Source organism: Corapipo altera, unplaced genomic scaffold (genome assembly GCF_003945725.1).
Source record: "Corapipo altera isolate COAL_440 unplaced genomic scaffold, ASM394572v1 79, whole genome shotgun sequence".
Lineage (NCBI taxonomy): Eukaryota > Metazoa > Chordata > Aves > Passeriformes > Pipridae > Corapipo > Corapipo altera.
The window spans coordinates 61,439-87,112 of record NW_020884927.1 but is presented as its reverse complement, the minus strand read 5'-3'; the positions used below and the strand labels follow the sequence as shown (position 1 = coordinate 87,112).

Here is a 25,674-nt window from a genome sequence, read left to right as displayed (position 1 = left end):
TGAGTGAGCCTGACCTGGGGGAGCACGACAGAGCCCAGGGCTTGGTCCCAAAAATAAGATCCTATCAGCAAGAGCAGCCTGGCACTGCATGGGCAGGGATAAAAGTAGCAGCATCCCGGTACCCAAGCACTGCAGCACCAGCTTCTTCATGCAGTATTTTGTCCCTCTCCCTCCTGAATTGCCACAAGCACAGAAACCGTGGCGAGGTTAATGGGGTTGGGAGTGAAGACTCGGGTCTGCTTTTATTATATAGCTGGATAAATTCTTCTTCTCTGCTAATCTCACATTTCAGAGGCTGCAAGCCCTCAAGAAATATCTCTATAAATGTATTACTTACTCATATATAACAGATTAAAACTCCCACCTGCTTTTGTTCCACTAAATGCCCTCTACTCCCACCTATTCAGGCAAATCAGGCAGCAGGGCCGGGAGCCAGGAGCAACAGCGTGTCCCTTCCTAACCCATTTATTTGCCCAGTCCCTGGTCCATCCTGTAGACCAGAGAAAACTGTGTCTTCTCCTCGCCGAAGGAGACGCAGCAATGGGCAGAGCTCACTGGGAGAAGAGGTTCTCCACGCCAGACCTGCTGCAGTCTGCCTTGGCAGTCAGGCAGACGTCTGCTACCTCCACCCAAGCTGTTCCAAACAGAAACAGCACTTAAGTAGCTGCTGGAGGGCTGTAACAAGGTGATGCTCTTCAGGTTGCTAATTTGAGGCAGTGGTGAGAGCAAAGGGAGGGTCCCTCCACCAGCAGTGGTTTGCTGCAGGTCTGAGCTTCCTCGGCTCAGTCCTCTCCTCCCGCTTTGCGTCCACGCTCAGCTCGACGTGGCTTAACAGAGACATCTCCTGGTCAAGCCCAAATCTTCCTTTCCCATGGATGTCAGCACAAAATACAGAGGCTGGTACTTCGAACTCCGAGGTTGACCTTTGCAGGGAGCACAGTTGGCGCGGTGGCTCCCAGCTTTCTGCTTCCTGAAGGCATCCCTGTGCTGGCATGTCTGCCTTCCTCTGCAGCACCCCCACAGCTTAATACTCATCATCCTTGTTCTGCCTCAACACCTTGTGCCGGGATCAAGCAGAAAAGCCATGGTTTTATGGCACACAGCTAAGTAGATGTGCATCACCTGGATGACTGGACAACGTGAAGTAGTTTGAGATTCAGGGTCTGGATAAGCGTGACCTGGTCCTGGATACCCAGCTCCTACCTAAACACTGTGCTTCCCAGCTGCCCTCCCTCCTCTGTTGCTGTTTTGCCCTCAGACCTCACCCCACTGCTCCAAATTCCCCCACATGTCTTTTTCCAACCCTCCCTGGTCCTTCTCACCCCTGCCCACACAGATTCTCCCACAGAACTTCTGACCCTGGCATGCAGCATTCAGCACACCCTTATTATATAGTTATTTTGTCTTATATTCACTATACTAGATCTATACAGATATACAGTATATTCTGAATTACAGAACCAGAGTGGGCTTTCTCACCCACCTAGTGATCATGCAAGTGATAAAACAGGCTGCCCAGCAGGCATCAGCACTGCCATGGCACAGGAGCAATGGCCAGGCTTGGCCTCATCCATCCATGTAGTGTTTAAGTCCTGCTGGGCTCCAAGCATCCATCAGCCAGGCTTCAGTCCATGATGTTCAAAGGTTGAGTGTTGGGGGCTCTGGAGGAGGGAAGGGCTCAATTCTCTGCAAAAGAAAGCAGAAACATCTGAAAGTGTCTCCCAGTAGATCCCTGGTATGAATTTACCTAAACACCTTTTATCTGAGGGAGTTTGTTGGACACCCACCATAGCCCACACCCAGCTAGATATGAAGACTCACCAGAGCAGTTGCATTTTCTCCTCCCTCCCCACAGCCAAGACATCAACAGCTTTACAGCTGATCCCTCAGCTTAAGGACAAACCAGGAGCTGGCACCAAAGCAGGAACATTTCTAGAGATGTTCCTCAGTTCTAAATGCTTGGATCTGTCCTTGGCCCCACGTCATTTAACACGTTGTCAACACCTTTCAAAAGACATAATATCATTACTGATAAATGTTACCAGTGATGGAAAGGCCCAGAAAAGAGTAAATTGAGTGGAAGATCCTCGATTAAAGTAGTCTGGATGCTTTGAAGAGCTGGGCACAAAGTTACACGTTTTCCAATGCAAAAGTACAGGCAGTTATCTAGGAGCAAAAAAAGTGGACCACAGTTAGATATAGGAGGTTTTATCTTGGGAAATACCACCTGGAAAAGCCAGGGAAGCATTGTCGCCGATAACCAGCTTGAGAGAAGGGCATGAGTTGCATTATAGCTGTAATGGTATCAGTGAGAGAGCTGCTGGGCCCACAGAGAGTGGAGTGGATTCAGGAAAGAGCCAGGAGATTGGGACAAGGGACTGGGAACCCCCAAGGACCAAACCCCCTACCTTGGGGTCAAGGCCTTGCTTATGTCACCTCTCTCCCTGTCCCCAAATGCTAACCCCAGCCGCTCTGAGGGCCGGGCTGAAGCACCCCAGAAGCTTGGCAACCCCAGAGCTTCCCCCTTTCCCCACCCAAAGTAACAGGTGCCCGTTTCCCCCCCCCCATGCTCCGCAGTCATCGACGGCCCGACGCAGATCGTGGTGCGGGACGTCTCGGACACCGTGGCCTTCGTGGAGTGGACGCCGCCGCGCGCCAAGGTGGACGCCATCCTGCTGAAGTACGGGCTGGCGGACGGGGAGGGCGGGAGGACCACCTTCCGCCTGCAGCCCCCCCTCAGCCAGTACTCCCTGCAGGCCCTGCGCCCCGGCGCCCGCTACCACCTCGCCGTCAGCGCCCTGCGGGGTGCCAACGAGAGCCGGCCAGCCCTCGCCCAGTTCACCACAGGTAGCTAGACTGGCTTTGCTGGGAGAGCTGGCGTGAGCTTTTAGGCCCGCAGCAGGCACGGGCTTGCTGCGATCTGCAGATGGGCTGTCCTGCAACGAGGACGTATCCGGAGACAAAGTGAGGGGGTTTTTGCATCTGGGATTTAGTGGCACCTGGTCTGCCCCTGGCACAAGTGAGCTGGGGTTTAGTGTGTGGTGTGTGCTAGGAGGAAGAAGTGGAATGAAAGCACGATGGTTAAGATGCAGGTGTGAGTGGAGACGCCTGAATGCAGGTGCCTCGCATCCCTCATAGAGCAAGGCAGAGCAAATGATTCAGCTGCCCCTAAAATACACACCCTAAAATGGTTCTCTGATCCCTTTACTCGTGCCTACATTACTGTTTAGTCCCTAAACCTCCAGTGCAACAGGTCTTCATGCCCTGTGCCCCACAGGGATGGTCACATGGTCCCCAGGGCAGTCCAGGTGATCCCAGATGCCAATGACCAGGCATGGATGACTCAAAACCCCACATTTAGACAGACCCTGAGTCAACTCCACCTTGGTCGTGTCCTGCTGCAGCATCAAATCTGAACCTGCCTGGGACACACATCCCCACCAGATTCAGTGCCCGTTTAGACACACAGCTGAGCTAAAACTCTAAAACCCAGCACCCCTAAGAGCACCCAGAGCTCCATGCAAAGTTCTCAAAAGAACCATAACACTCAGCACAGGTCTGAATTCAAGACAATGCTCACTCCCATTCAGCACTGAGAGCCAAGGCAAATACCTTGCCTGAGGAATTAGCAGTCAAGCAGCTGAAAGCAGCCCAGCCAGAAACATGGTTATCTCATTTTATATCTTCTCTAAACAGCCTAACTGGTCAGTAAAACTTTAATTAATGTTAAGCCTGCAGACACCTAACGGGTTTAATTTACCGTGCCATAAAGGAGGAGGCAGAGTGTGTATTTCCATGCTGGCTTATGGTATATAAATTACTTGTCATGTACGTTACTGGTGGATACGAGGCTCCTACTGTAATAACTGTGGTATGTGAATTGTGTGTGTAAATATCTCTATAGATAAATATTTCGGAAGAGATGTTCGCCCCGACTGATTTGCTGCGTTGGCCTTCCTCGCTTTATTTCTAAAAGGCAACACAAAAAATCCCCCCCGAACTCAGATCCATCACCATTACCCGCTGTCTGCTGGTGCCCAGCCCCAACCCATTGCTCACCACAGGGTTTATTGTGCAAACCAGAGCAGATTTGGTGCACAGCCTCAGCAGCACTAATAAACACTTTGGGAAACGTCTGGGTGTGAATAAGCCTGTAAAGATGCTCAAGGTTCTTCTAAGAGCAGTTCAGGCCAATGCATGGTTGCTACAGAGCCCTCACACTGCCTCACTTTCCCTTACTCTGCTATGGGGGGAAAACAGTTTTCTTTTCCAAATAACATGGAATTAGCTCCCAAAGCAACTTACTAAGGATGCTGTGAGTGCCCCAGCACTCACACCGCTCACCTGGGCAGCACCTCCCAGTCTGTGCTGAGCAGCAGGTGAGAGCAGATATCCCAGCCCTTCCCGTGCCCTGGGGAGGAGGGACCGCTCATGGGACCTCCCAGGCATCACACCCGTGTGCCCCTCCACCCTCGGGCCGTGCCAAGGCTCCGGGGTGCATTCCCGGCGGTGAGACGGTGCCTCTCTCCCTTGTGTCGCGCAGAGATCGATGCCCCCAAGAACCTGCGGGTGGGCTCGCGGACGCCCGCCAGCCTCGAGCTCGCCTGGGACAACAGCGAGGCCGAGGCCAACAGCTACAGGGTGGTCTACAGCACCCTGGCCGGGGAGCACTACCACGAGGTCCTGGTGCCGCGCGACACCGGTCCCACCACCCGCGCCACCCTTGCAGGTATGTGTGCGCCCTTCCTCCCCCTCCTCCTTCTCTCAAGCAGGTAGGGCAACAGAGAGCCTAAATCAGCACTGATACGCCGTTGCCCTTATGCTTTTTGAGGTTGTTTTTGAGTTTACTGCTTACCGGAGAGAAGGTTTTCCTTGGGATGTAGCTCATTTCCCCCTGCGTGGGTCTGGATTTGGGTGCTGCTTATCCACAAGTGATACACCTCCAAAGTAACACACCTCCAAATCAGGCACCTCCAAGTCATGCACCTCCACCAGAGATCTTTCTGGGTGCCAAATGGAGCTGGCTAGGAGCAAAGTGAGAAATGAGGAGAAGAAGCCTTTTCAGGCTGATCTAGAGGGAAATATTATTTCACCCTTCTCTTTTTTTCCTTGTTGGGAAAGAGACACAGGTGATGATGCCCCGTGGGCAGTGATGGGGAGCCAGACTGCCCGAATTTGTTGCCTTTTTCCAAATCAGGCACAAAGCAGACCCAAACCTAGGGATGTTATTTTTGAGCAAGTCCTTTAAGTGGTACACAATTCAGGCCAGCACAGGGGGTGCCACCAGGCACTGCAAACACCACCCACCTCTCGCTGCCAGGAAAGCCCCAAACACCTCGTGCAGCAACACAGCAAAGCACCATGTGAGATCTGGTTTCCTTTTTTTTTTTTTTCCTACCAGAACTGCTTGCCTGATGGATTTGCCACTCTGGTGGCACTTTTTGAGCAAAGAAAAGACTTACACAAAAAAGAGTTCACTCATTCAGCTTGAAGCTCTTCAGTATGGCAGGACATCAGGTTCCTCCATGTTGACTCTCTGCCCTCCCAGGACCTTCAAGGGCTCAGGAATTTGCCACGTGGAGCTATAGGAGTAAGTCCAGAAGGAAAGTCAAATGTTAAGTTGCAGGCACAGCAGCAGAGTCATGAGAAGGGCTGGAGGGCAGGAAGGCAATTAGAGCAGATAGCTTGAAAAACGTGGTATGCGGAAAGAAGAAAAATGTTAGGGATAGTTTCTGCTGCGTACCTGATGAGGACACGCATGGAGAAGTGGGATGAGATCAGAGGTTGGCTGCTGGGCTCCTGCTAGCTTTCCTCTAGGACATTTATTGGCTTTCCAAGTGAGAAGAAGCATTAAAAATGGGCCAAACTGCCCTCCCTGGGGCAGAGGTACAACATAGCACCGGTGACACAAACTGCGACGACACCCATGGCAGAACCTGAGCTTGCCTTGGAGGACGTGGCAGTCTGAAGGCTCTTGTTTTTCTCAATAAAATTAAAAAAGGTGCCAAGTCTCTGCCAGACTCAGGCAGGGCTGCAAGAAATCCCGCCAGAGCAAGCTGCAGAGATGCAGAGGCTTAAGTCGATAGCAGTGAGTGATTTTTACATAGTGCCTCCATCATCACCTAAGTGCATTGCTTCCAGTTCCCAGGGTAATAAACAAACCAATTAAAAAAAAAATCCAATCATGGCATAAAATAACCCAAAAAATCATTCTGCTGGCAAAAAAAAAAAAAAAGCCAGGAGAGCTGTGGTGTGGATGGCACTGAGCTCTCCCATAGCTCTGATATGCACAGAGCAGTCCTGTCCTCCAGTCTTGTATGGGGAGCAAAACACATTGGGGTGTGTTTCCAGCCAGCCTGATGGGATCCATGATATGAAAGCAACCAGTAATTCCTTCCATCACCTTCATCTGCCTGCAGGAAAAGCAGTGAGGAATGGCACTGAGCAGAGTTTATCAAAGATTTAAGCTTAAAAATACAGCAAGCCTTGCCCTGCCCCATAGTCTCTCTTAAAAACCAGCATTTGCACAGAAGTATCCATAACATTGCACTACCCAAAAGAGATGGCAGAGAAAAAGGACTGGTTTATATGCTCCTGCTCATTTCTTCCTTCTCCTCTCCCTTTCTCCCAGGCTCTTCTCCTCCTTTCCAGGATACTTCTGACACTTACTGGGGAGGGCCTATATGTGATGTGGGTCCATCTTCCCCCCATCACCAAGACTGCACTGTAGCAAGAGAAGAGCAGGGGGTGAGGGTTTCCCTCTCTCCTGACCTCTTGAGGAAGGTTTTGGTGGCTCCAGGGGATGCTGCCCCTGGGCAAGGCAGGGTGAGGCTGGGCTGGAGGGTTTATGGCTTTTTTAGCTCTGTGGGAAAGATCAGGAAGCAGAGGGAGGAGAGGAATAGAGCCACCAGCAGCCAAGCAGAAGTGACAGGCAGAGGCAGGAGATGTCCCACATGGTTATCACAGCAATCAGGAAAGGAACTGGATGAACTCGACTCCCATGTCCCTTAAGAGAGGCACTGCAGGATACATCTACCCCAAGGAGCAGGGCTTGATTCAGCTCCCAGGAAGATTGCACCTTTCCTAATTAATGTATATTTCATTTACTCTGCTTAATTTATTTCTTTTCAAGACACCAGCCCTGTGACAATATTCGATGTTGCATCACTTTGGAAACAAATATAGCTACTTTGTCATTCCCATCTCAGCTCGCACACACAGAGCTTCTGTCTCGCTGCCAGCAGTTACAGCAGACCTCAGCAACAACTTTTAAAAATGTCTTGTTTCTGAGCTAAAATAATCCAAATTCCCTGTCCAAAGGCAAGCACAGGGCTTTTAAAGAAGGCTCAGCGCTTCTGCAATGCACGGAGGAACTGCTGACCTGTGGGAGGGCTGCTCACCCCAGGGGTGCCCTGGATGTCCCCAGCTGTGGGAGCTGGGGGGGTTGCACCCTGAGGTCACCCTGCCAGGCACTGTTCTCACACCCCTTCGTGTCTTTTGTGCTCCCTGGCAGATCTGGTGCCGGGAACAGAGTACGGCATTGGGATATCGGCCGTGATGGACAGCCAGCAGAGCGTGCCGGCCACCATGAACGCCAGGACTGGTGAGTTTGGTCCCACTGCCTGCTTCACACACAGCTGGCTCCTGTGGCTCAGATGTCCCCATGGGACAGTCTGTGCATGGGGACAAAGCTCTGCACCAACTCTCTCCCACAGAGCTTGACAGCCCCCGGGACCTCGTGGTGACAGCCTCCACAGAGACGTCCATCTCACTGGCGTGGACCAAAGCCGCAGGTCCCATCGACCACTACCGTGTCACCTTCACCCCTGCCTCAGGGATGGCCTCGGAAGTGACGGTGTCTCGGGACGAGTCACAGCTCACCCTCTCAGAGCTGGAGCCCGGGACGGAGTACACCATCTCCATCATCGCCGAGAGGGGACGGCAGCAGAGCCTGGAGGCCACCGTGGACGCCTTCACAGGTAAAGACAGACAAGTTGGGATGGGGCCAAGGCCACAGACCACTACCCTGTGTTGTCACCTCTGCCAGCCCACCACATCCCCAGCACCAAAACCCTTGGGCAGTGATGGGGATGAGAGCTGGGGTCAGTGTGTCCACATGGAAACAGATCTGTTGACCTCAGAAGGAGGATGGTCCTACCAATGTGGTGGCACAGTCCCCTTGTCCAGCAGCACTGAGCACACTTGCCTGGCTGGAGGCTTCCGAAAGGACAAGGCAGGAATGGGGGAACAGACAGCCCATGCTGTTCTGTGTTGTCAGGGTGGTCTGTATGTCCGTCACTGCAGACTTTTCAGTCAGAGAACCTTGTTAGGTCCCTCAAGGCTTCATTTCTCCCTCTTTTGAAGTGCAGACAACACATACCATCTGCAGTAGGACAGCTCCATCACCTACCAGATGGATCCAGGTTGGAGGGTGTTTGCAGGCAGGGCTGACAAAAGCACCATTTTCCCCCTCCTGGTTCTGCCTATTGACATCAGCACAGCTTCAAATCAGTGGAGATCCCAGAGCTCCAGCTTTGCTATCTCTCTTGGGTGTTTCCCAAATCAGCACTGGGAACAACGTGGAGGCCAGGATCTGCAGACGGTTGGGGTTGCATCTCTCCTCTCCGCCTTCCAGGTGTTCGACCCATCACACAGCTCCACTTCTCCCAGCTGACGTCCTCCAGTGTCAATGTCACGTGGAGTGACCCATCCCCACCTGCAGACCGCCTCATCCTCACCTACGGCCCTCGGGACGCGGAGGAGGCGCAGCAGGTCACCCTGGACGGCACCCGCCGGCACGCTGGCCTGACGGGCCTGCAGCCCTCCACCGAGTACCTGGTGTCCCTGGTGGCCGTGCACGGCGCCGTCAGCTCCGAGCCTGTCGTGGGCTCCATCACCACAGGTACCACAGGACACCCCCCACCAGGCACGGGACCCCACCGGGAGGGCAGGCAGGGGGACAAGGAGTGGACCTGCCTCCCACAGCTTTGCTTTGCGCTCCACCTCTCCAGGGATCGATGCGCCGAAGGACCTCAGGGTGGGCAATGTCACCCAGGAGTCCATGATGGTCTACTGGAGCCCTCCCATTGCTGCCTTCGACCACTACAGAATATCCTACCGTGCTGCTGAAGGTAAGGGATCAGAGCACTCTTGCTCATGCCCTGAGCTCCCAGCTGCCAACCCTCCCTCCGTCTGCTGGCATGAACAAGCCACCAGGTCATCCTCATCCCAGACAGCATCCCATGCCCTGGTAAAAGCCACCAATAAATGGCATGGAACAAAAGGCTACAGGGACAGAGGATGGAGTGTCAGGGATGGGGATGAGAAGGGACAACTGCAGCCAAGGGCCAGCTTGGCACAGAGGGGCACAGGGAGCAACCCCCTGCAGTATGTGGTTCACAGGGATGGCTAATTCAGGGCTCAGTCCTGAAATCCCACCTCCCTCATCTGCTTCCACTACCTCGTCTTCCTTGGCCCCAGTTTTGCTTATGATGCTGAAAAGGCCAAGCCAGCAGTGATGAGCACCTGCAGGCATGAAACCCAGTTAACTCCAGTACCTTGTGGCACTGCCCTCCCCTCCCGAGCACCTCCTGTACCCCAGGGATGGGACCAGCTGTACTGCCAAAGCTCTTGGCTCCATTCCTGCAGGGAGGACAGACAGCACCGCCCTCCCCAAGGATGTCACCGAGCACGCCCTGCACCACCTGGAGCCCGCCACCAAGTACGAGATCGGGGTGAAGAGCGTGCGGGGCCGCGAGGAGAGCGAGCTGGCCTCCATCACTGCCTACACAGGTGGGAAGGGGCTCCTGCTGGGCAGGGAGCAACCAAATAGTGACAGCTCCAGCCCTGGGCAGGGCTGGCAATCCCTTCTTGCCTTAGTAATCAGGCGACTGAGAGCAAGCTGGACCTCATGCCAGCCTGATGCAAGCTTGGGATGATAAGCAAGGCTCACAAGGGCCCAATGTGGGCTTTTGAAATATGTCTCAGCAAAGCTTTTCCAGAATATTCATGGGTAGTCATGGGGGAAAGTGATAAACTTGTGTACCAGGCACAGGGAAGCCAGAAACATAATGTTGGACCACCATGACAAGCTTTCTTAAAGGGAGTGCAGATTTTCAGAAATAATCCCTGGGGAAGCCCCTTCACAAACAGCATCTGCTGCAAGAATAAAACCCTCCACTATCCACAGACTCCTCAAAACCTAAAGAAAATCCCTAACATCCCAGGCTGTGCCTCAGGAAAACAGAGGAGGAGCAGCCCAGGTAGCAGAGTAGCACAAGATATGACATCTCTGCACTCCAGCCTAGGCAGCAGTAACATCCCCGCAGGCTCATGTGCCTGAGCAGCAGGGCAAGACCATGAGCAGTGGGCCACAAGAAGCCCTTCCAGTTCATAGCTCAGTCTCCAGTCTCTTAATGCCTCAGACTCTCTGTCTCCCTCATGCAGCCATGGATGTCCCCTTGGGGGTCACGGCCACCAACATCACCCCCACCGAGGCGCTGCTGCAGTGGAACCCGCCGCTGTCAGAGGTGGAGAGCTACGTCCTCATCCTCACCCGCCATGCAGGTACACTGGGGCTCTGTTTCAGCTCACCTCCACCTCTCCCCCATCCCAAAGCCCAGAGTTTGGCAGGTGCCCTTCAGGGAGGGAATAGGGAAGGAGCCCTTACTCTGGGTTTTACAGGGACAGTGGGAAAAATAAGACTATCCTTCAGGTTGAACACCACCACTGCAGCTCAGCCGTGGCACTGCAGGTTATGGTGTTTCAGCATTAGAAGTGCTTCTGTTCGTGAGATCATACCCAGAGGCACATTTTGGAGAATTACATGGAACTTTTACCTAAACCCATCCCTGTTGGCTTACAGTTGCAGGAGAAACAATTCTCGTGGACGGAGACAGCCAGGAGTACCAGCTGACCAACCTGCTGCCCAGTACCACTTACATGGTCTCTATGTATGCCACCAGCGGGCCTCTCACCAGCCAGACCATCAGCACCAACTTCACAACCCGTACGTACAATCACCTCCCCACCTCCCACCCTCAGCCATGCACTCACCCCAGGACAAGCAGCCAGCCAGGCTGAGCCAAAGCTCTTCTCACATACGGTGGGCATGGAAGTAGCCACGTGCCAAAAGGACACCCAAATACTAGCGCTGGGCACAACACAAGAACAGAGCCTTAATCAACAAGCATCTGCCATCATTTTCACTTTTTCAACATCCATCAACTCCTTTCTATCTTTGATTTCCCCTGGATGTGGTTTCCTGAGAATACTCTTGACCAGGTTTTTTTCTAGCCCAAGGCCATAGTCCAGAAGAGCTCTACAACCTGTTTTGCTCACAAGCAGCTTGACATTAACTTCAGAGCTCTTACCCTTGAGGTGGCACCTAGGCAGAGGACTTCTAGAGGGTTTGCAGAGCTCTGTTCAAGGCTGGGGAGGGGTGATGAGGTCTTGAAACTGAGGATGAGGGTGGACTTCAGGCTGTGGCTCAGTGTTGCGAGGTTGAATCCCAGTGTACTGAGTTGGGAAATGGAACTGGGGTGGTTGTGTGTGAGAACGTTCCCTTCCCTGGGGTCCCTATCCACTGTTGCAGTTTTGGATCCTCCAACAAATCTGACTGCCAGTGAAGTCACCCGACGGAGCGCCCTGCTCTCCTGGGTTCCTCCCGTGGGAGAGATTGAGAACTACGTCATGACCTACAGATCCCCCGACGGCAGCCGGAAGGTGAGTGAGTCCTCGCAAAGAAACAGGCTCATTAAATCAGGGAATAACAAGACTATGGAGAAACAACCAGGAGAAACCCTACAAAGCAAAACAACGATGCTCACCGGCTCAGGGAGAGCAGAAGGGCAGGCATTACTTTCTGCATAAGCAGATACTTTAGATAAATAATAAGAAAAAGCAAGAAGAAATTGCCTAAGGCAAAATGATTATGCACACCTGCAGGTCTGAGCATAGAGGGGATACCTGGAAAGTTTGGAGGAACAGGGGAAATTCACGGCTTGTGAAACACAAGAGAGCTGAGGTAGGAGAAAATTATCCTGCAAACAGAGATGCTAAAAATGCCATTTGCCCTTCCTGTGAAAAGGAAGACAGGCACAGACAGCTAATTAATCCCACAATACAATATATTTGATTATTTAATGAGTGTGTCCACATCTGCCTGTCTGGAGAGCTGCTACAAATGCCATCAGAAACACGTCACAGCCACCAGTCTTGTTTCCTTTGCCGGTGTGACTGGCTCACAGCAGCCAGGGGACAGTGGCTCTGCAGAAGGGGTTCAATAACGTTATGTGGCACTCACCCAGAAAAATTAACAGGCCAGGAATCATTGGAGTCAAAACTGGCTGGTAACCAGGTTTGGCCTGCTCTGCTCCTTGTGCTGCTCAGGCCATCAGTCATGCCCTGTACTGAGGGCACGCACATCCCAACAGAGTCGGTAAACAGAGCACACAGACTGCAAACACTTTAATTGCCTGTATCCAAACCATCTTGCTTTCTCCCATGCAAACCGTCCCAAAATGCTGACCGTGTTCATTGCACTCATTGACTCAGTCCAAGGGTGTAAGCAGCCATGCAACGCTCCTTGGCCAGGCACCAAGGGCTGCGGTAGTTTGTGGCTTCCCTTCCCTCCTCGCTTGCTCTTTAGGCTCCCCACCGCTTTTCTCATCTGTTGCTCTTGGTGTCTGCCTCCTTCTGGGACCCATGTACAGGAGCTGATTGTGGATGCCGAGGACACGTGGATCCGCCTGGAGGGGCTGTCGGAGACCACTGAGTACACCGTGCGCCTGCAAGCTGCCCAAAATGCCGTGCGGAGCGGCGTCATCTCCACCACCTTCACCACAGGTGAGGACTTGAGCCACACCCACTCGGGAAGGTGGAGGTCAGCACACATACCGTGCTGGTAGGCATGGACTGCTTCTATGGGCTTTCCCTCCTCAGGCAGCACCCCATCACAGTCCACAGAGAGGTACGTACAATGCCATGCCCCACAGTGCTGCCTTGCTACAAAATGGCTGAAGGATCTATAACACAAACACAAAGACCCAACCCATTTACCAGGCCCTTTTCCTTGTCCTTGCCCCTCCTCAAATGCATAGTCAACATCACGTATCCACAGGTAAGCTCTTGCAGTGAACAGACCAGCTGGGTCTCTCCACACCGTAGATGTGATCCAACCACTCACAAATATCAAAGAATCATAGAATAGTTTGGGTTGGAAGGGATCTTTAAAGGTCACCTTGTCCAACCCCCCTGCAATAAGCAGGGACATCTTCAACTTGATCAGGTTGCTCAGAGTCCTGTCCAACTTGACCTTGAAAGTTTCCAGGGATGGAGCATCCCTGGAAACATAAAGCAGGTGCATCTCCACCACCACCAGTGGGGTCACAGGCAGCAGAGCCAGCACTTTATCTAATCCACTGACTTTATCTAATTGCATTATTCCTCCCCATTTTAATTGCTAGAGAATTCACAATCCACTAAGGCAATGGGAATGATTTGCTTTCCAAATCAAAGGCATCCACAGTCACCACAGCCCTCACACACAGAATACTTATGCTGGCAAGAATGAAGCTTACAAAGAAATTCACCATCGCTCCCACCCTCTGCAACAATTCACATTAGAAATAGTGCAAAGCAAATGTCCCTCACTCTCTCTGAAAAGGCTGGCTAGGCCAGGGCACTTACAGATAGGGTGCATCTTGTTCAGGGCTGAACCCAATTCCATTTCTCCTGAGCTTCAAAAGCACTAAGAAGCCTATACATGACATCCACCAAAATTCCTCTGATCTGCACTGCCAGTTCAGTTAGGAGAGTTTTCTTTGAATCAGCTGTGGGTACACCTCCCCATCTCAGTTGCATGCAAAGGTCCCTTCACCTGCTTTTAAGAGATAATAGCAACTACTTATATCAACAAAAGAAGAAAAGACTCTTCTCTAATGCATCTATTGAACAGGCTTTCCTGTTATTCTCGCCTCTTACATGGGCACATAAGGCCAGTGCAATTCAGGCAGGTGATGGACATATGCACCTACTCTTTGAGGCTGTTTGGGAGTCAGGGATGAAGCTGCACAGGGGTGACTTCTCAGCTGGGATAAAGCAGCAGAAATCCAGTCACAGCAGGCAAGCAGAGCACCTTTTGCATCGAACACAAACGTCAGACCTCAGCAGCATTAGAGTCACCGTTGCCAGCTGATGCTGCATCCAACACAGGTTTAATATGCTTTTAAGATGAAGAAAAGCATCAGCAAGAAACCGGCTTCTCCCCACTTACCCCAATATCAATGAGACAGAAGCACCCAGGAACTATCACCAAGGCAGTGCAATCCATGGACACACCCCTGAGTGAAGCATCAAGATCTGGGATTCGATTTACTCTGGCAACGCATCAGGACACTTTGCTGAGAACAAGGACTTGTCTTCAAGAAGTCACTAAAAAAAAATTAAAAGAAAGAAAAACATCCAGGCTTAATTTAAATTGCTTTGCTTCCTTCTGCTTACAGCACACATCCTGGGGTTCTTCTATTCCCTCTGACATATTAATAGCTCGGCCTCTTTTGTTTCATGTTTGCATAAGGTTCTTGGGGAATTGTACACGGATGAGACAAAAGGAAGAAACAGATACAGTATTTATAATTTATAGGGGTTTGAAATGTCTTTCAAGGTCTCCTTGGCTCTTAAAGATATGAATATAAATTAAGAAACAAGCAATCTCCACAGAGCTCAGGGGAGCCCAAACTCATTGTCTTTGAAGAAGTTTTCATTGTTGGATACTATAAAATGTAAACAATGTCTCACCAGACACTGCACTACAGACCATGGAGATGGAAAAAATAGGGAATCTTCAACATTTGGACAAAGCAATGACCTCCAAGTCTTCAGGTCACAAGGAGGGGGAATACACCCAAGTGGGAAGCAACAGAAAAGGGTTGTACCTTGGTCCTATGGGGCACCACACAATTGTGATGGACACACACAGCACTGAAGATTTGAAGGTCCTTCACACCTCGTCACTGTGTGACTGAGACATCCTTGAAAGCCACATCCACACTTCCAGCTCTGTACTTATTTACTCCATCATCCATATGCAACAACAGTAAAGAAAAAGATGTGTTTCCCTCTTTTGCATCAAATAAGAAAAAGTTGTGCCCAGAGCTGACATTCCAATACTGAGGGGGGCTCATAATTAAGACTATCCTAAACTCTGGCCCTCAAATGAGATGATTCCTCATTAGAGGACACCCGTAGCACAGTCACACTGCCCATGCTGCCTGTCTCTAGCATCTCACACAGCCTAATTCCTGCCCAACTTGCAAGTGAAAATTAGCTCAGCATAAGTCCACCATCATTTCCAAGGGCATGGAGAATCAGGAGAATCCCCTTGGAATGAGGAAAGTCATAAAACTTGATTGGAGCTGGCAATCCTGAGAGGAGAACAGGTTTTGGTATTTTCACAGCTGTCTAAATATGCTGGTGACAGCTTAAACCCCAGGGTTTCAGACATGGTGCACAAAGATGGTCCAAGAAGTGACATCCCTCATCATTCATAGTGATGTTACCATGCACCTCTCCAATATAGGACATATGGGAGATAATTAATTTATGCACACATTTTTTTCCATTAAGTCCTCTCATGTTGATAGCAGGTGTAAAGTCCCACTGCCTCACCGAATTACTTGGGACACGGCAGCCAAGTTAGGCCTTACCTGGATCACAACCAGTGGAGCCTGAGGCATGGGGGAAAAGGCATCTCTTTGCTTAAATTTTGCCTTTTTAAATTTTTTTTAATTTTGCAGGAGGACGTGTGTTCGCAAACCCCCAGGACTGTGCCCAGCACCTGATGAACGGAGACACCCTGAGCGGTGTCTACACCATCTCCATCAACGGGGACCTCAGCCAGAGGGTGCCGGTGTTCTGCGACATGACCACCGACGGAGGCGGCTGGATTGTGAGTAGCTGTGGCCTTGTCCTGCATGTTGTCCCCATCACAGAGTAGCCAAGCCTCATCCTACCAGCAGAGCCAAGCCCCACGCTGCGCGGGAACGACAGCAGGCTTCATATTGCACGCTTCATTTCCCACGCCACGGGGAATGGCCCACGCTCCGGTAATAATAGTTACACTTGGAGAAATGCCCTTTGATTTATTTGACATGTTTGCAGTGCTTCTGGAGAGTAAAATCTGTGAGTGAAGCTGATTTATTGTTCTAGAAATGAAATTAATGCCCGGTAGCTTTCACGGGGAATGATTCACGCTGCCTGCGATAGGAGGGTGTCAGGCATCACCCCGGCTGAGTCTGCACAGGAGCACTTTAGAAACAAATGCCTCTTTGGCTTTTGAATTGCACAAACACTGCTTCTCTTGATGTAGATGGACTGACAGCATAAGTAAATAATGCCATGGTGCTTTGATCTTATTCATGTCAAACACTTACTTACACACATTACACAAAACCCTGCTAGATGTATAGTCAAAACCAAAAAAAAATGGGCTTCCTCAAATGCTGATTTCTAGCCAGTAGATTTTCCTCCATCTCTGCTTCAGAGCATCCCCTTGGATATCACAGAAATAGCCAGCTGAAAGCAGAATCATGCGCTAGAAAACCAGAGGCACTATGTGTTGGGTAGAGCAGAAAGCTCAAAGGCCAATTCCTTCCTATTCTCACATTGATTTGCCTTGGACATTATCTAACACCCCTTTTATTTCTCCATCTGCACATGAATTAATTGCATGGCTGCAATTAAAAATAACTGGATGGGCATTGCAATTTTCTCCCCTGAAAGGCACAATGAAATGATGAAGTATTATCTTTGTTAGGCTTCGGACACACAAAATAAAGACATTCCTCACCTCCATCACACTGATTTTCCCCCTGGTCTTCCTCCACCTCAGGTCTTCCAGCGGCGGCAGAACGGGCTGACCGATTTCTTCCGGAAATGGGCAGATTACCGGGTTGGCTTTGGAAACTTGGAGGATGAGTTCTGGCTGGGTATGACCTTCCCTGGTTGTCTTTCATCGAGGTGTCAAACCCAAGCTCCCTGTGCACTGTGCTGCTCACCTGTGCCAGCTGTTGGCTCCCTGCCTTTCACCACATTCCTCTACGCTCTCCCTCAGACAGTTTTCCTTCTGTTCATTCCCTGCCCTTCACATTAGAAGACACTCATGGACACGTCACGTAAAAGCACATGGTGAAGGTCAGCAGCTCCCTAACTTGCTCGTCCTAGAAGAAAAGAGGGGTACGCTGGGACTTTTCACGGACCAAACCCCATCATCCAATGACTACAGGTTGCATTGGTGACATCTACAGCTCATGGCCTTGGCCAGCAAGCCAGTTTTCCAAAGAAAGTAGGAAAGGAGTGAGTGGGAGTCCCAGCACAGTTCTAAAATTGAGTGTGCTCCCCCAAAACCTGAACAGGAGCCAAGGCCAGCCCTGCAGCGTAAACACACTCTGGCTTGTACAGGAGCTTAACAGCAACATAAGAAGCCACCAGCGCTCCACAGCTGAAGGTTCCCAGCTCCAGCAGCAGGGAGAAAGCTAAACCTGGGCCTTGAACTCATGTCTCCTAGGCTCAGAGAGGTGAAACTTGAGTGAGGACAGAGAGCTCAGGCCCCAGCAGTGCCAGGAGAGACACAGACTCACCAGAAGTGCTGCTGCTCTTCGATTCCTCTCCTCGCTCTCATTTCCCACAGCTGTCTTATTTGCTTAGAGCTTTCCCTGTTTGCTCACGGAGCGGATCCAGGCACCGAGTCTCACCAGGTGTTTCACTGTTTGCCTCAACAGGCTTGGACAACATCCACAAGATCACGTCCCAGGGGCGCTATGAGCTGCGGATCGACATGAGGGACGGTCAGGAAGCGGCCTACGCCTACTACGACAAGTTCTCCATCGGCGACGCCCGCAGCCTGTACAAGCTGCGAATCGGGGACTACAATGGCACTTCAGGTACAGCCTCACGGCTGGCAAGGATCTGGGGGAACCCTGGGGCCCGTGGGTCTGAGACTGTAAAGGAAATCCCAACATGTTGTTGCAAGGCTGACTTGTTTAGAGCAGCAAGACACAAACCCATAGTCCTTTCTGCCTTCCTGCAGTCCATCATCTAAACCAGGCTGATAAAGCCCACTAAGTACAGAGGGAATTTTCCATTGGGGATTAGATATTTAATATCAGAGACACTGCTGTTCAAATAACCAGGTCAGTCATCAGAGGTGTCATCCCACTTGGCAATAACGGCAGCTGGCTATTGATGCCGTGCTGGAGGGTGTATTTATCGCCTTTCCACAGCTATGGAAAAATCTGAAATCTTCTGCGTCATTTCCTCACGTAGAGGCCAAACACTGGCCAGCTTTGCAAGGACACTGGCACACCTGCTTGCCTGGTTGATGCAGGAGAGTTAGGCTTTGCCCACCAGAAAACAGAGGGTGATGGAGGAAGAGCACGGGGAGGTTTCTTCCCCAGGAAGGGGGAAAGGGGAACAACTGCAGCCCTTTAAGCTGGGATAGACATGCCCAGCACAGGCCTCCGTGACAAAACTTCACCACCAGGTACTTAGCAAGGAACCCCACACCACACCTGAGATGCAGGAATTTTCCTATTCAATAACTGGTAATAGCCACTGGAAGAGAAGTGACAGGAAACTTTCAGGACCACCAAGGAGTGTATTAAGAATGTCTCCTGTAAGTACATCACCCAATTGTAATAATGACCATATTTTACTTTGACTTTTCTTTCACCCAAAAGCAGCTCTCTAGCTCCTTAGCCAAGAGGTAAAATGAGGTTGGTGTGTTTAGTGGAATATGACATCACACACCTTCCCAAAACTTCTTCCTCTTATCCAAGAGGAGAAAAGGTGGCCAAGCATCTTGGTTCAAGACATGAATGCTGGGTCTCCTTTGGGAGAAAAAAAACTCCCTTTGGCTACCAGGAGGGTAGGAGGCTGAAAGCATCCTGAAATTATATAGCAGAGCCAAGCCTCAGGAAATCATGGATGCCAAAATCTGGGATTGAATTAATTTCTGGAACACTCAAATTCAGATCCAAACCCATATAGCACTTTATCTGACAAAGACAAGCAGCCTCTGAGATTTGCTATGGTCTGCACTGATCCTAAACAGACAGCAGAGGACCTCAGATGAACCAGTTGTGAGCAATTCCAGTTAATGTTATCCTCAGACTGTCAGCTGCTTGAGCCATTCATTGGGAGGCTACCACGTCACCAGAATATCCTAATTTCCCTGTGAAAAGACCAGATAACTCAGAATCCATCACCTTTGATGGCCGCTCTTTCCACAGGGGACTCCCTCACCTATCACCAGGGTCGCCCCTTCTCCACCAAGGACAGGGACAACGACGTTGCCGTGACCAACTGTGCCATGTCCTACAAAGGGGCCTGGTGGTACAAGAACTGCCACCGCACCAACCTCAACGGCAAGTACGGAGAGTCCCGGCACAGCCAGGTAAGGGCAGGGCTGCCCTGAAACCCCCTGGCATTTCTTCTAGGGGCTGGGGCTGCATGGTCGCTGCACCAGGTCAGGGGCACTGCTGGGGTAACCCCACACCAGCTGGAGCAAAGGGAGCTGATGCTTTGTGCCTCAGAGTGGCTGCCACGGTCATTTTGCTGTGGCATCTTGTTGTGTTGCCTTAAAAAAAAAATACCTATGTGTAATTTGATCAGAAGCCTTTGAGCAGTGAGGGAAAAAACCAGTCAAGCCATAGCAGCAGGAGAGTTTCTTGCTCCTGCTGTAGCAAGTTCTTCCTTCTGGCTTCTCTACAGCAGTCAACCTTATTTCCTTCCTCTCCCACTCTAATTTCTTCTTTAGAAGAAACTAGTTTCTTCTTAGGGTCTTTTCTTTACCCTCTGCCTTTCTCTCCCTCCTGCCAGGGGATTAACTGGTACCATTGGAAAGGCCACGAGTTCTCCATCCCCTTTGTGGAAATGAAGATGCGACCTTACAACCACCGTAACGTCTCTGGGAGGAAGCGACGGTCCCTACAGCTCTGAGCCAGCTGAACCCCCTCCTGCCTCCCACCACCTGACCTTTTCTGTCATTTGTTTGTATTTTATAATATGAAAAGGGAAAAAAAAAAAATTACTACTCGTCTGAGATAGCAACCTGCCCCTCACAAATGCTGGAGGGAACCACGGCACAAGGAAAGGCCGTGGGAAAGGGAAGACCTCATTGCTTTGCATCTGTCCCAGAGAAATACCAAATTTCCAGTCTCCCTAACCCAATACTCTGACCCTTAACATGAGAAGAAAGAGAAAGAGACAGATTTTTTTGATATTTTTTTAAAAGATGTAGAAATCCCCAGCAAACCCTGTTAGAATGTTTGTCATGGGGCTCGTGGCTGGAACCTTCCCCACAGGGACCTTGGTGCGGCCATTTCCACCCCAGTCATGGCCAGGGGTGCCCATCCTCTCCCTACCTTGTGTCCCCTCCTGGCAGGGAGGTCCCAGGCTTCATGCCATCCTGTAGACACAACTCTCCCAGCAGGCAGAGGCCCGTCTCTCCCCTGTGGGCAGCCTCTGAACACATGGAGACCAAGCGAGGATGAGCAAATGCAAGGCTCACCCCCTCCCCAGTTTTCACAGATCCCACCCAGAGGGCTTGGCAAATACCTGCATATGTAGGCAAACTCCAGAGAGCCCATGGCTCGTGTGTTGGTCCCACCACAGCCACACAGTCATCCTTGTGGGCATGGGGTGTAGGGGAACAAGAGCTGCTCCACCAGCCCCAACATGCATTATCCACTCCTCTGAGCTGAATTCGTCCCGCTCCAGGTGCACGTCGGCCTGGGTTATGCTGAGCTTGATGCAGAAGAAAGGACTTAAATTAGAAGACCTGGGAGAAAAATCATTCCTTTTGGCCCCGAAGCCTAGGGCCCATTTCCTCTGCTATTTTTACATTTCTGCCATGCTCTCTCTCACCAAGGTCATTGGTCCCAAACCAAAGGGTCTCAGAGAAGGAGCAGCAACCAAAAGTTACCACACAACCACAGCCCAGGCTGAAGCCAACAGCTGTCACAGCCCAGGTGCTCCTGTTCATGGACCTCCATGCACACAGGGAATGATGACAACGCAGCCAAGGGAAGAGAAGTGCAAGCTGAGGAATTCACATTCCCTTCCTTCTCCTACAGCATCCCTCTTCTATGCCATCAGAAGAGGGACACAAATCTCAGTGCCTTGGTATCACCATCTCTCTAACAGGGAATCAGCTGTTTCCCCTCTTGGAAGAAAGGCTTAGTCCATTCAGATTTTGGAGCACTTCAAGGCCCTTGGAAGAGTTAATGAGTTTGCTCTTCCCATCCTTAACTTCTCCTGTCTCAAGGAAGATGGACCCTTCGGATAGCTCTGGCTGTGCTCTGTTGTGATTGACACCACCTCCACATAGCCCAAATGGCCACCATGCTCGAGTCACCCCTCTGCCGAGGGCTCTGATCAATGCTGGGCATTGTCACTGGCCTGGTCTTGGAGAAGGGACGCGTCCCCATGCCCAAGGACAATGCAGCTCATCACTGGGTTCGCAGCCAAGGGAGCATTACAAATGCTGAACACTGCGTTTTCTTTTTATCACACTGAAGCTGCTTTGTCTCAAAAACATTTTCCAGATGGCAACATAAAGGCATCTTTGCAGTGGGTTATAATTCAGGCCAGTGTCTCTTTCACAGCCACACTCCTGAATGTTCTGACGTTACTCACCATGGCTGCAGAGTTGAAGAGGGGCATTAAGTGGGGAATGCAGCCTCCTCATCCGTGATACGTACTGGCACACGGAATCACTGCTAACCCCAAGGTCAAGACTAGATACAGGGTCCAGCCCCCCACGTGGCCAGCTTACAAGCTGCAGTCTGACCTGAAGAGAGGATGCTGTAGCTCAGCAACATCTCATATGTAAATGAGGCATCTCTTCTTATTTCCCATCAGCATTAAATCAGGCAACAAGTCAACCAGCTGATGAACAGGTCAGTCAGAGGCTGCAGATGATGGGATCTCTTGCAGGACATGGCCAGTGTCACAGATGGCAGCATGTCACACATCCTGAGCACCCAGCCCTGTTTTAAGTCCCAAGAGCCAACAAAAAGCAGCAGATGGAACAGACTAAAAACTAAGAAGCCTCCTAGTAGACCAGCAGAGCAATTTTTCCCAACACCATCAAGAATTTATAGTCAAGAAGTGTCCTAAGAAAAGCTGTACAGTGCAGTGGTTATAACTAGGAGCAGAGATTGGCAGTGGATGGCATTCATCACCTGGTTTGGATGGTGCTGTTTACTTACCTACCCAGGTGAAAGGAAAAGATTTCAGTGGAAACACTGGAGCTCATCATTCATAACCAAGCTGAAGGCAAGAAACCTCTCTTCCCAAAAGTATGACTCAAACAGAAAATCAAAGCATGGCAAGCTTTTCCAGGAGGTTCAAAAGGAGATCTTTAAAAAGGCTGATTATTCACTACACAGGTTTACTGACATATAAAAGGGATGACAGACACAAGGAAGGAGGGAGAGATACAAGTCCTGTAACCAAGATGAGTTGGCCCAGTTGACCCAACTCCATAGCTGAGTATGAAGGGCACTCTTGGAGATAATATCAACCTTCCAATGCCACATATATAAAGTGCTGGTCCCTGACCTCACACGTGATTCCAGGGTGTTGTCTTTCCATTATCTTGGTAAAACACAGCTGCTTAAGTCTTTTAAAGGAAAGACCTCTACATGTCATGATTTTCTCCTGGTGATAACCCCACCCAAGCCCAGGCACACAATCGGCAACAATGACCCGGTCATTTGGGCCATTGTCCCTTGTTCACACTGTCCACAAACAAGGTACAGTTTTCCAGAAATTCATTTTTCATCACTACCTGATGAATTTTCTTTTTTTTTTTTTTTTTTTTGGACAAAGCTCCTGACAGCAGTTTCAAGCAAATTTGTGCTTAGTGTTGATGCTACAGAATGGCAGGTGATTAAGTACAGTTTCTCCTCACCCTCCACCACTCTTTCTCTGAATTCATTCTCGAACCAGACAAGTCTGGTCTTGAAATTCCCAGAAACCAAGCCTGGATCCTGTGTAGTGCTCATCTTGAGAGACCTTGGCTCCAGCACATGAACCATCACTGAGCTCTGGTGGCTCTGCTGTGCCATCCTGGGCTCGAGTGGCCCGGGCTTGTCCCAGAGCCCAAAAAGGAACCTGAAGCTGTCACCCAAATCACTCCACCCACTGCGAGATGCCACCTCACACAACAGGAGGCAGGAAGAAGCACATCAGATCCTCCACACAGCAGAACACCACATGCATCCAGGACCCTCTCGGCTCCTATTTCTAACCCCAAAATCCTTGGTGTAAGGAAACACCAAGGGACTTTCTCATCTCTTGCCCTCTGTTTCCCTTCTCCAAGCCCACCTTCCAAACGCACACTGCACTAAAACATAACCAAAGAAAAAAAGAAATGTCCTGAAAGGAAAAGCTGCTTTTAGCAAAGTGATCCTTAAGACAGCAATTTATAAATTAATAATTTTGAGGAGAGAGGTTAGGCTTTCCCCAAGGGTAGCTGGGTTTTGGCAGGAGGATACTGGAAGAGTATCCACACAAAGGCTGGGGAGAAGCCTTTGCTTCTACTCCTTATCTTTGCAGTACTTTACCATGGGCATCTCAAAGCATAGTACCAGATTAAATGCACCCTCGCCCCAACCTCTTCCCTCCTTCCCAAAGTGATGCTTACCCCAGGTGAAGTGCCAGGGTGTGGAAAGCACAGCTCATGCCACTTTCATCCCCAGTGGTGTGGCAGGTGAGGGCTCAGCCAATGGTGTCCCCATGCCCACAACAGGCTCAGAGTGACTTGCCAAAATACATCAGGAGCCAAAATACCTGCCTGGTGCATCACCACACCAGCACATGCCCTTCATCCCAAGCCAGAGCTGCCCTCCTGGTATGTCCCCACCATTGCACCTTGAGGTGACCGCACACCCCCTGCCCTGTGCCCCCCAGAAACACCCACAAGTTTTGACTTTACCAGACACTGCCAGCAAAGAGCTCTCACCCAAAAAATCCCCTTTAGTTCATGCTTACACCCACTAACAAAGGGCTCTGTCCCGAGGCCAAGCAAGAAGCCCATCCCTGTTTCTTCAAACCAAGCACCCTGGGATGGCCATTAAATCCAACAGAGCCCCTTGGGGACCACCAGCACCCTCCAGGGTCACTTTCCCCCTTCCTTAAACCCTGATGGTGGTGGCAGCTCCTTGCCCCTTCCGGAGGGGAGTTTTGGCTTAAGGGGAAGGGAAAGGCCCTTCCCTGGGGAGATCCTGATGCCCAAACCCACCTCCATACCCTGCCTGCAGCTCTCCAGATGTCCGTGGCTTCTCAGAAAGAGGGTGACACAAAGACCTAAACAAACAAACAAACAAGCAGCCCCCTGTGTTACCCTGGAAACGCATTTAATACATTAAAAAAAAATTTAAAACCATAAATACGGAGGGAGAACAGAGGCAATGAAATGCCTTGGACAGGTTCTGATGAACTCAAACACAAACCAATGCAACCAAATGAGGGGGAAGAGGAAAGCAAATAAATGCATAAATAAAATAAATAATATAAATAAATAATATATTAAACAACCCTCCCCACCCTGTAATGAGAACGTAGCTCGGAGAATGGGATCGACGCTTGTTAACCATTGTTAACTAGTATTTTTAGTCCTGACCGCTCTTAGGCTATGTATAGTTCCTTTTTTTAATGCATTTTCTATACATTAATAAAAGATACTGAAGGAGTGAGCTGTGTGCCTGTCCGGGAGTGGGATGGGAACAGGGCCCTGGTACATCCAAGCCCAGCAGCATCACAGCCCCGACCTCATGCCAAGAGAGGACATGCATGTCCTGTCCCTCATCCTTGGTTATCCCATGGTAGAAGGACCATGGGGGGCTTGTTAGCACAGATTCACCTTCAAACCTGGAGGAACAGGGCCAGATGAGAGACCAAGCACACGCAGTGGGATAAAAAAAACAGAGGAAGTTTTGGGGCAGCCCAACTTTGGCATCTCCATCCTTGTAGGCGGTTGGAGAAAGTCTTGAGCAACCCCATCCAAACCCAGGGTTGTCTTGGGCAGGAGGCAAGACCAGAGGCTCCCAAGTCCCCCCTGCCCCAACTATCCTGTTAAAAAAATAGCAATAAAGTGACCATGAAGTCAGGTCAGTGCAGCCAATCTGTTAACCCCAGGAAGGCAGGGAGCTGCACTTTGGCCTCAGCCCAGCACGAGATGTTTTGGTAATAATTTTAGCTGCTCCCACGAGCTAGAGAGGCTCTTGGCTCTGCAGTTTCCAGCCAGAGAAAGCAAAGCCGTGGTATGAATGCTTGGGAGCGGAGAGAAACAACCCTGAAATCTTCAGTCACAGCCATTCTCCCAATTTAAACAGCAATCTATTCCCGACGTGATGGAAACCTCACCAAAAAAACAGATTGGAAGGCTAGTTTCAGAAGAACATGATCCCAGTGGAAAATAAAAAAAAAAAGAAAAAACAAACAAAACCCCAAAGCTGATTAGCAAAACTTGCTGGGACAAGTATGACTTTCAGAAGATTTTGAAACTCTCCTCTCATTTCACACACGGACTTTATTTAAACCTCCTCATCTTAGGTTTTCTTGTTTGACACGTAGCCAGACAGGATGAGAAAGCCTGAAAGAAGCTCT

At 50.5% G+C, this 25,674-nt stretch overlaps 1 protein-coding gene and 2 long non-coding RNA genes across 4 annotated transcripts in view; 1 reads left to right on the top strand and 2 right to left on the bottom strand.

Annotated features, from left to right (window-relative positions):
- TNR (tenascin R) overlaps positions 1 to 24,759 on the top strand; it is a 32,621-nt gene extending 7,862 nt beyond the window's left edge. Inside the window, exons 6-21 of the mRNA XM_027658494.1 lie at positions 2,578 to 2,847; positions 4,544 to 4,729; positions 7,514 to 7,603; positions 7,716 to 7,979; positions 8,636 to 8,902; positions 9,012 to 9,131; positions 9,649 to 9,792; positions 10,447 to 10,566; positions 10,865 to 11,008; positions 11,594 to 11,724; positions 12,714 to 12,846; positions 15,798 to 15,949; positions 16,892 to 16,988; positions 17,781 to 17,942; positions 19,290 to 19,453; positions 19,879 to 24,759. Coding sequence (XP_027514295.1) covers positions 2,578 to 2,847; positions 4,544 to 4,729; positions 7,514 to 7,603; positions 7,716 to 7,979; positions 8,636 to 8,902; positions 9,012 to 9,131; positions 9,649 to 9,792; positions 10,447 to 10,566; positions 10,865 to 11,008; positions 11,594 to 11,724; positions 12,714 to 12,846; positions 15,798 to 15,949; positions 16,892 to 16,988; positions 17,781 to 17,942; positions 19,290 to 19,453; positions 19,879 to 19,998 — 2,564 coding nt within the window. The 3' untranslated portion in view covers positions 19,999 to 24,759. The remainder of the gene's footprint in view (positions 1 to 2,577; positions 2,848 to 4,543; positions 4,730 to 7,513; positions 7,604 to 7,715; positions 7,980 to 8,635; positions 8,903 to 9,011; positions 9,132 to 9,648; positions 9,793 to 10,446; positions 10,567 to 10,864; positions 11,009 to 11,593; positions 11,725 to 12,713; positions 12,847 to 15,797; positions 15,950 to 16,891; positions 16,989 to 17,780; positions 17,943 to 19,289; positions 19,454 to 19,878) is intronic.
- On the bottom strand, positions 14 to 16,921 carry LOC113954319. 2 transcript variants are annotated; one of them, XR_003530172.1, is made up of 6 exons: positions 16,850 to 16,921; positions 14,276 to 14,433; positions 5,463 to 5,582; positions 4,856 to 5,020; positions 1,822 to 2,166; positions 14 to 1,686 (listed from the first exon to the last, which is right to left on the bottom strand). It is a non-coding gene; the product is annotated as an uncharacterized LOC113954319 (long non-coding RNA). The 2 variants fall into 2 exon arrangements; XR_003530171.1 differs by having other exon boundaries at positions 14 to 2,166.
- Positions 16,995 to 23,771, bottom strand: LOC113954320. Its single transcript, XR_003530173.1, has 4 exons — positions 23,711 to 23,771; positions 20,617 to 20,805; positions 17,640 to 17,824; positions 16,995 to 17,219 (listed from the first exon to the last, which is right to left on the bottom strand). It is a non-coding gene; the product is annotated as an uncharacterized LOC113954320 (long non-coding RNA).
- Positions 24,760 to 25,674: the final 915 nt, after the last annotated feature.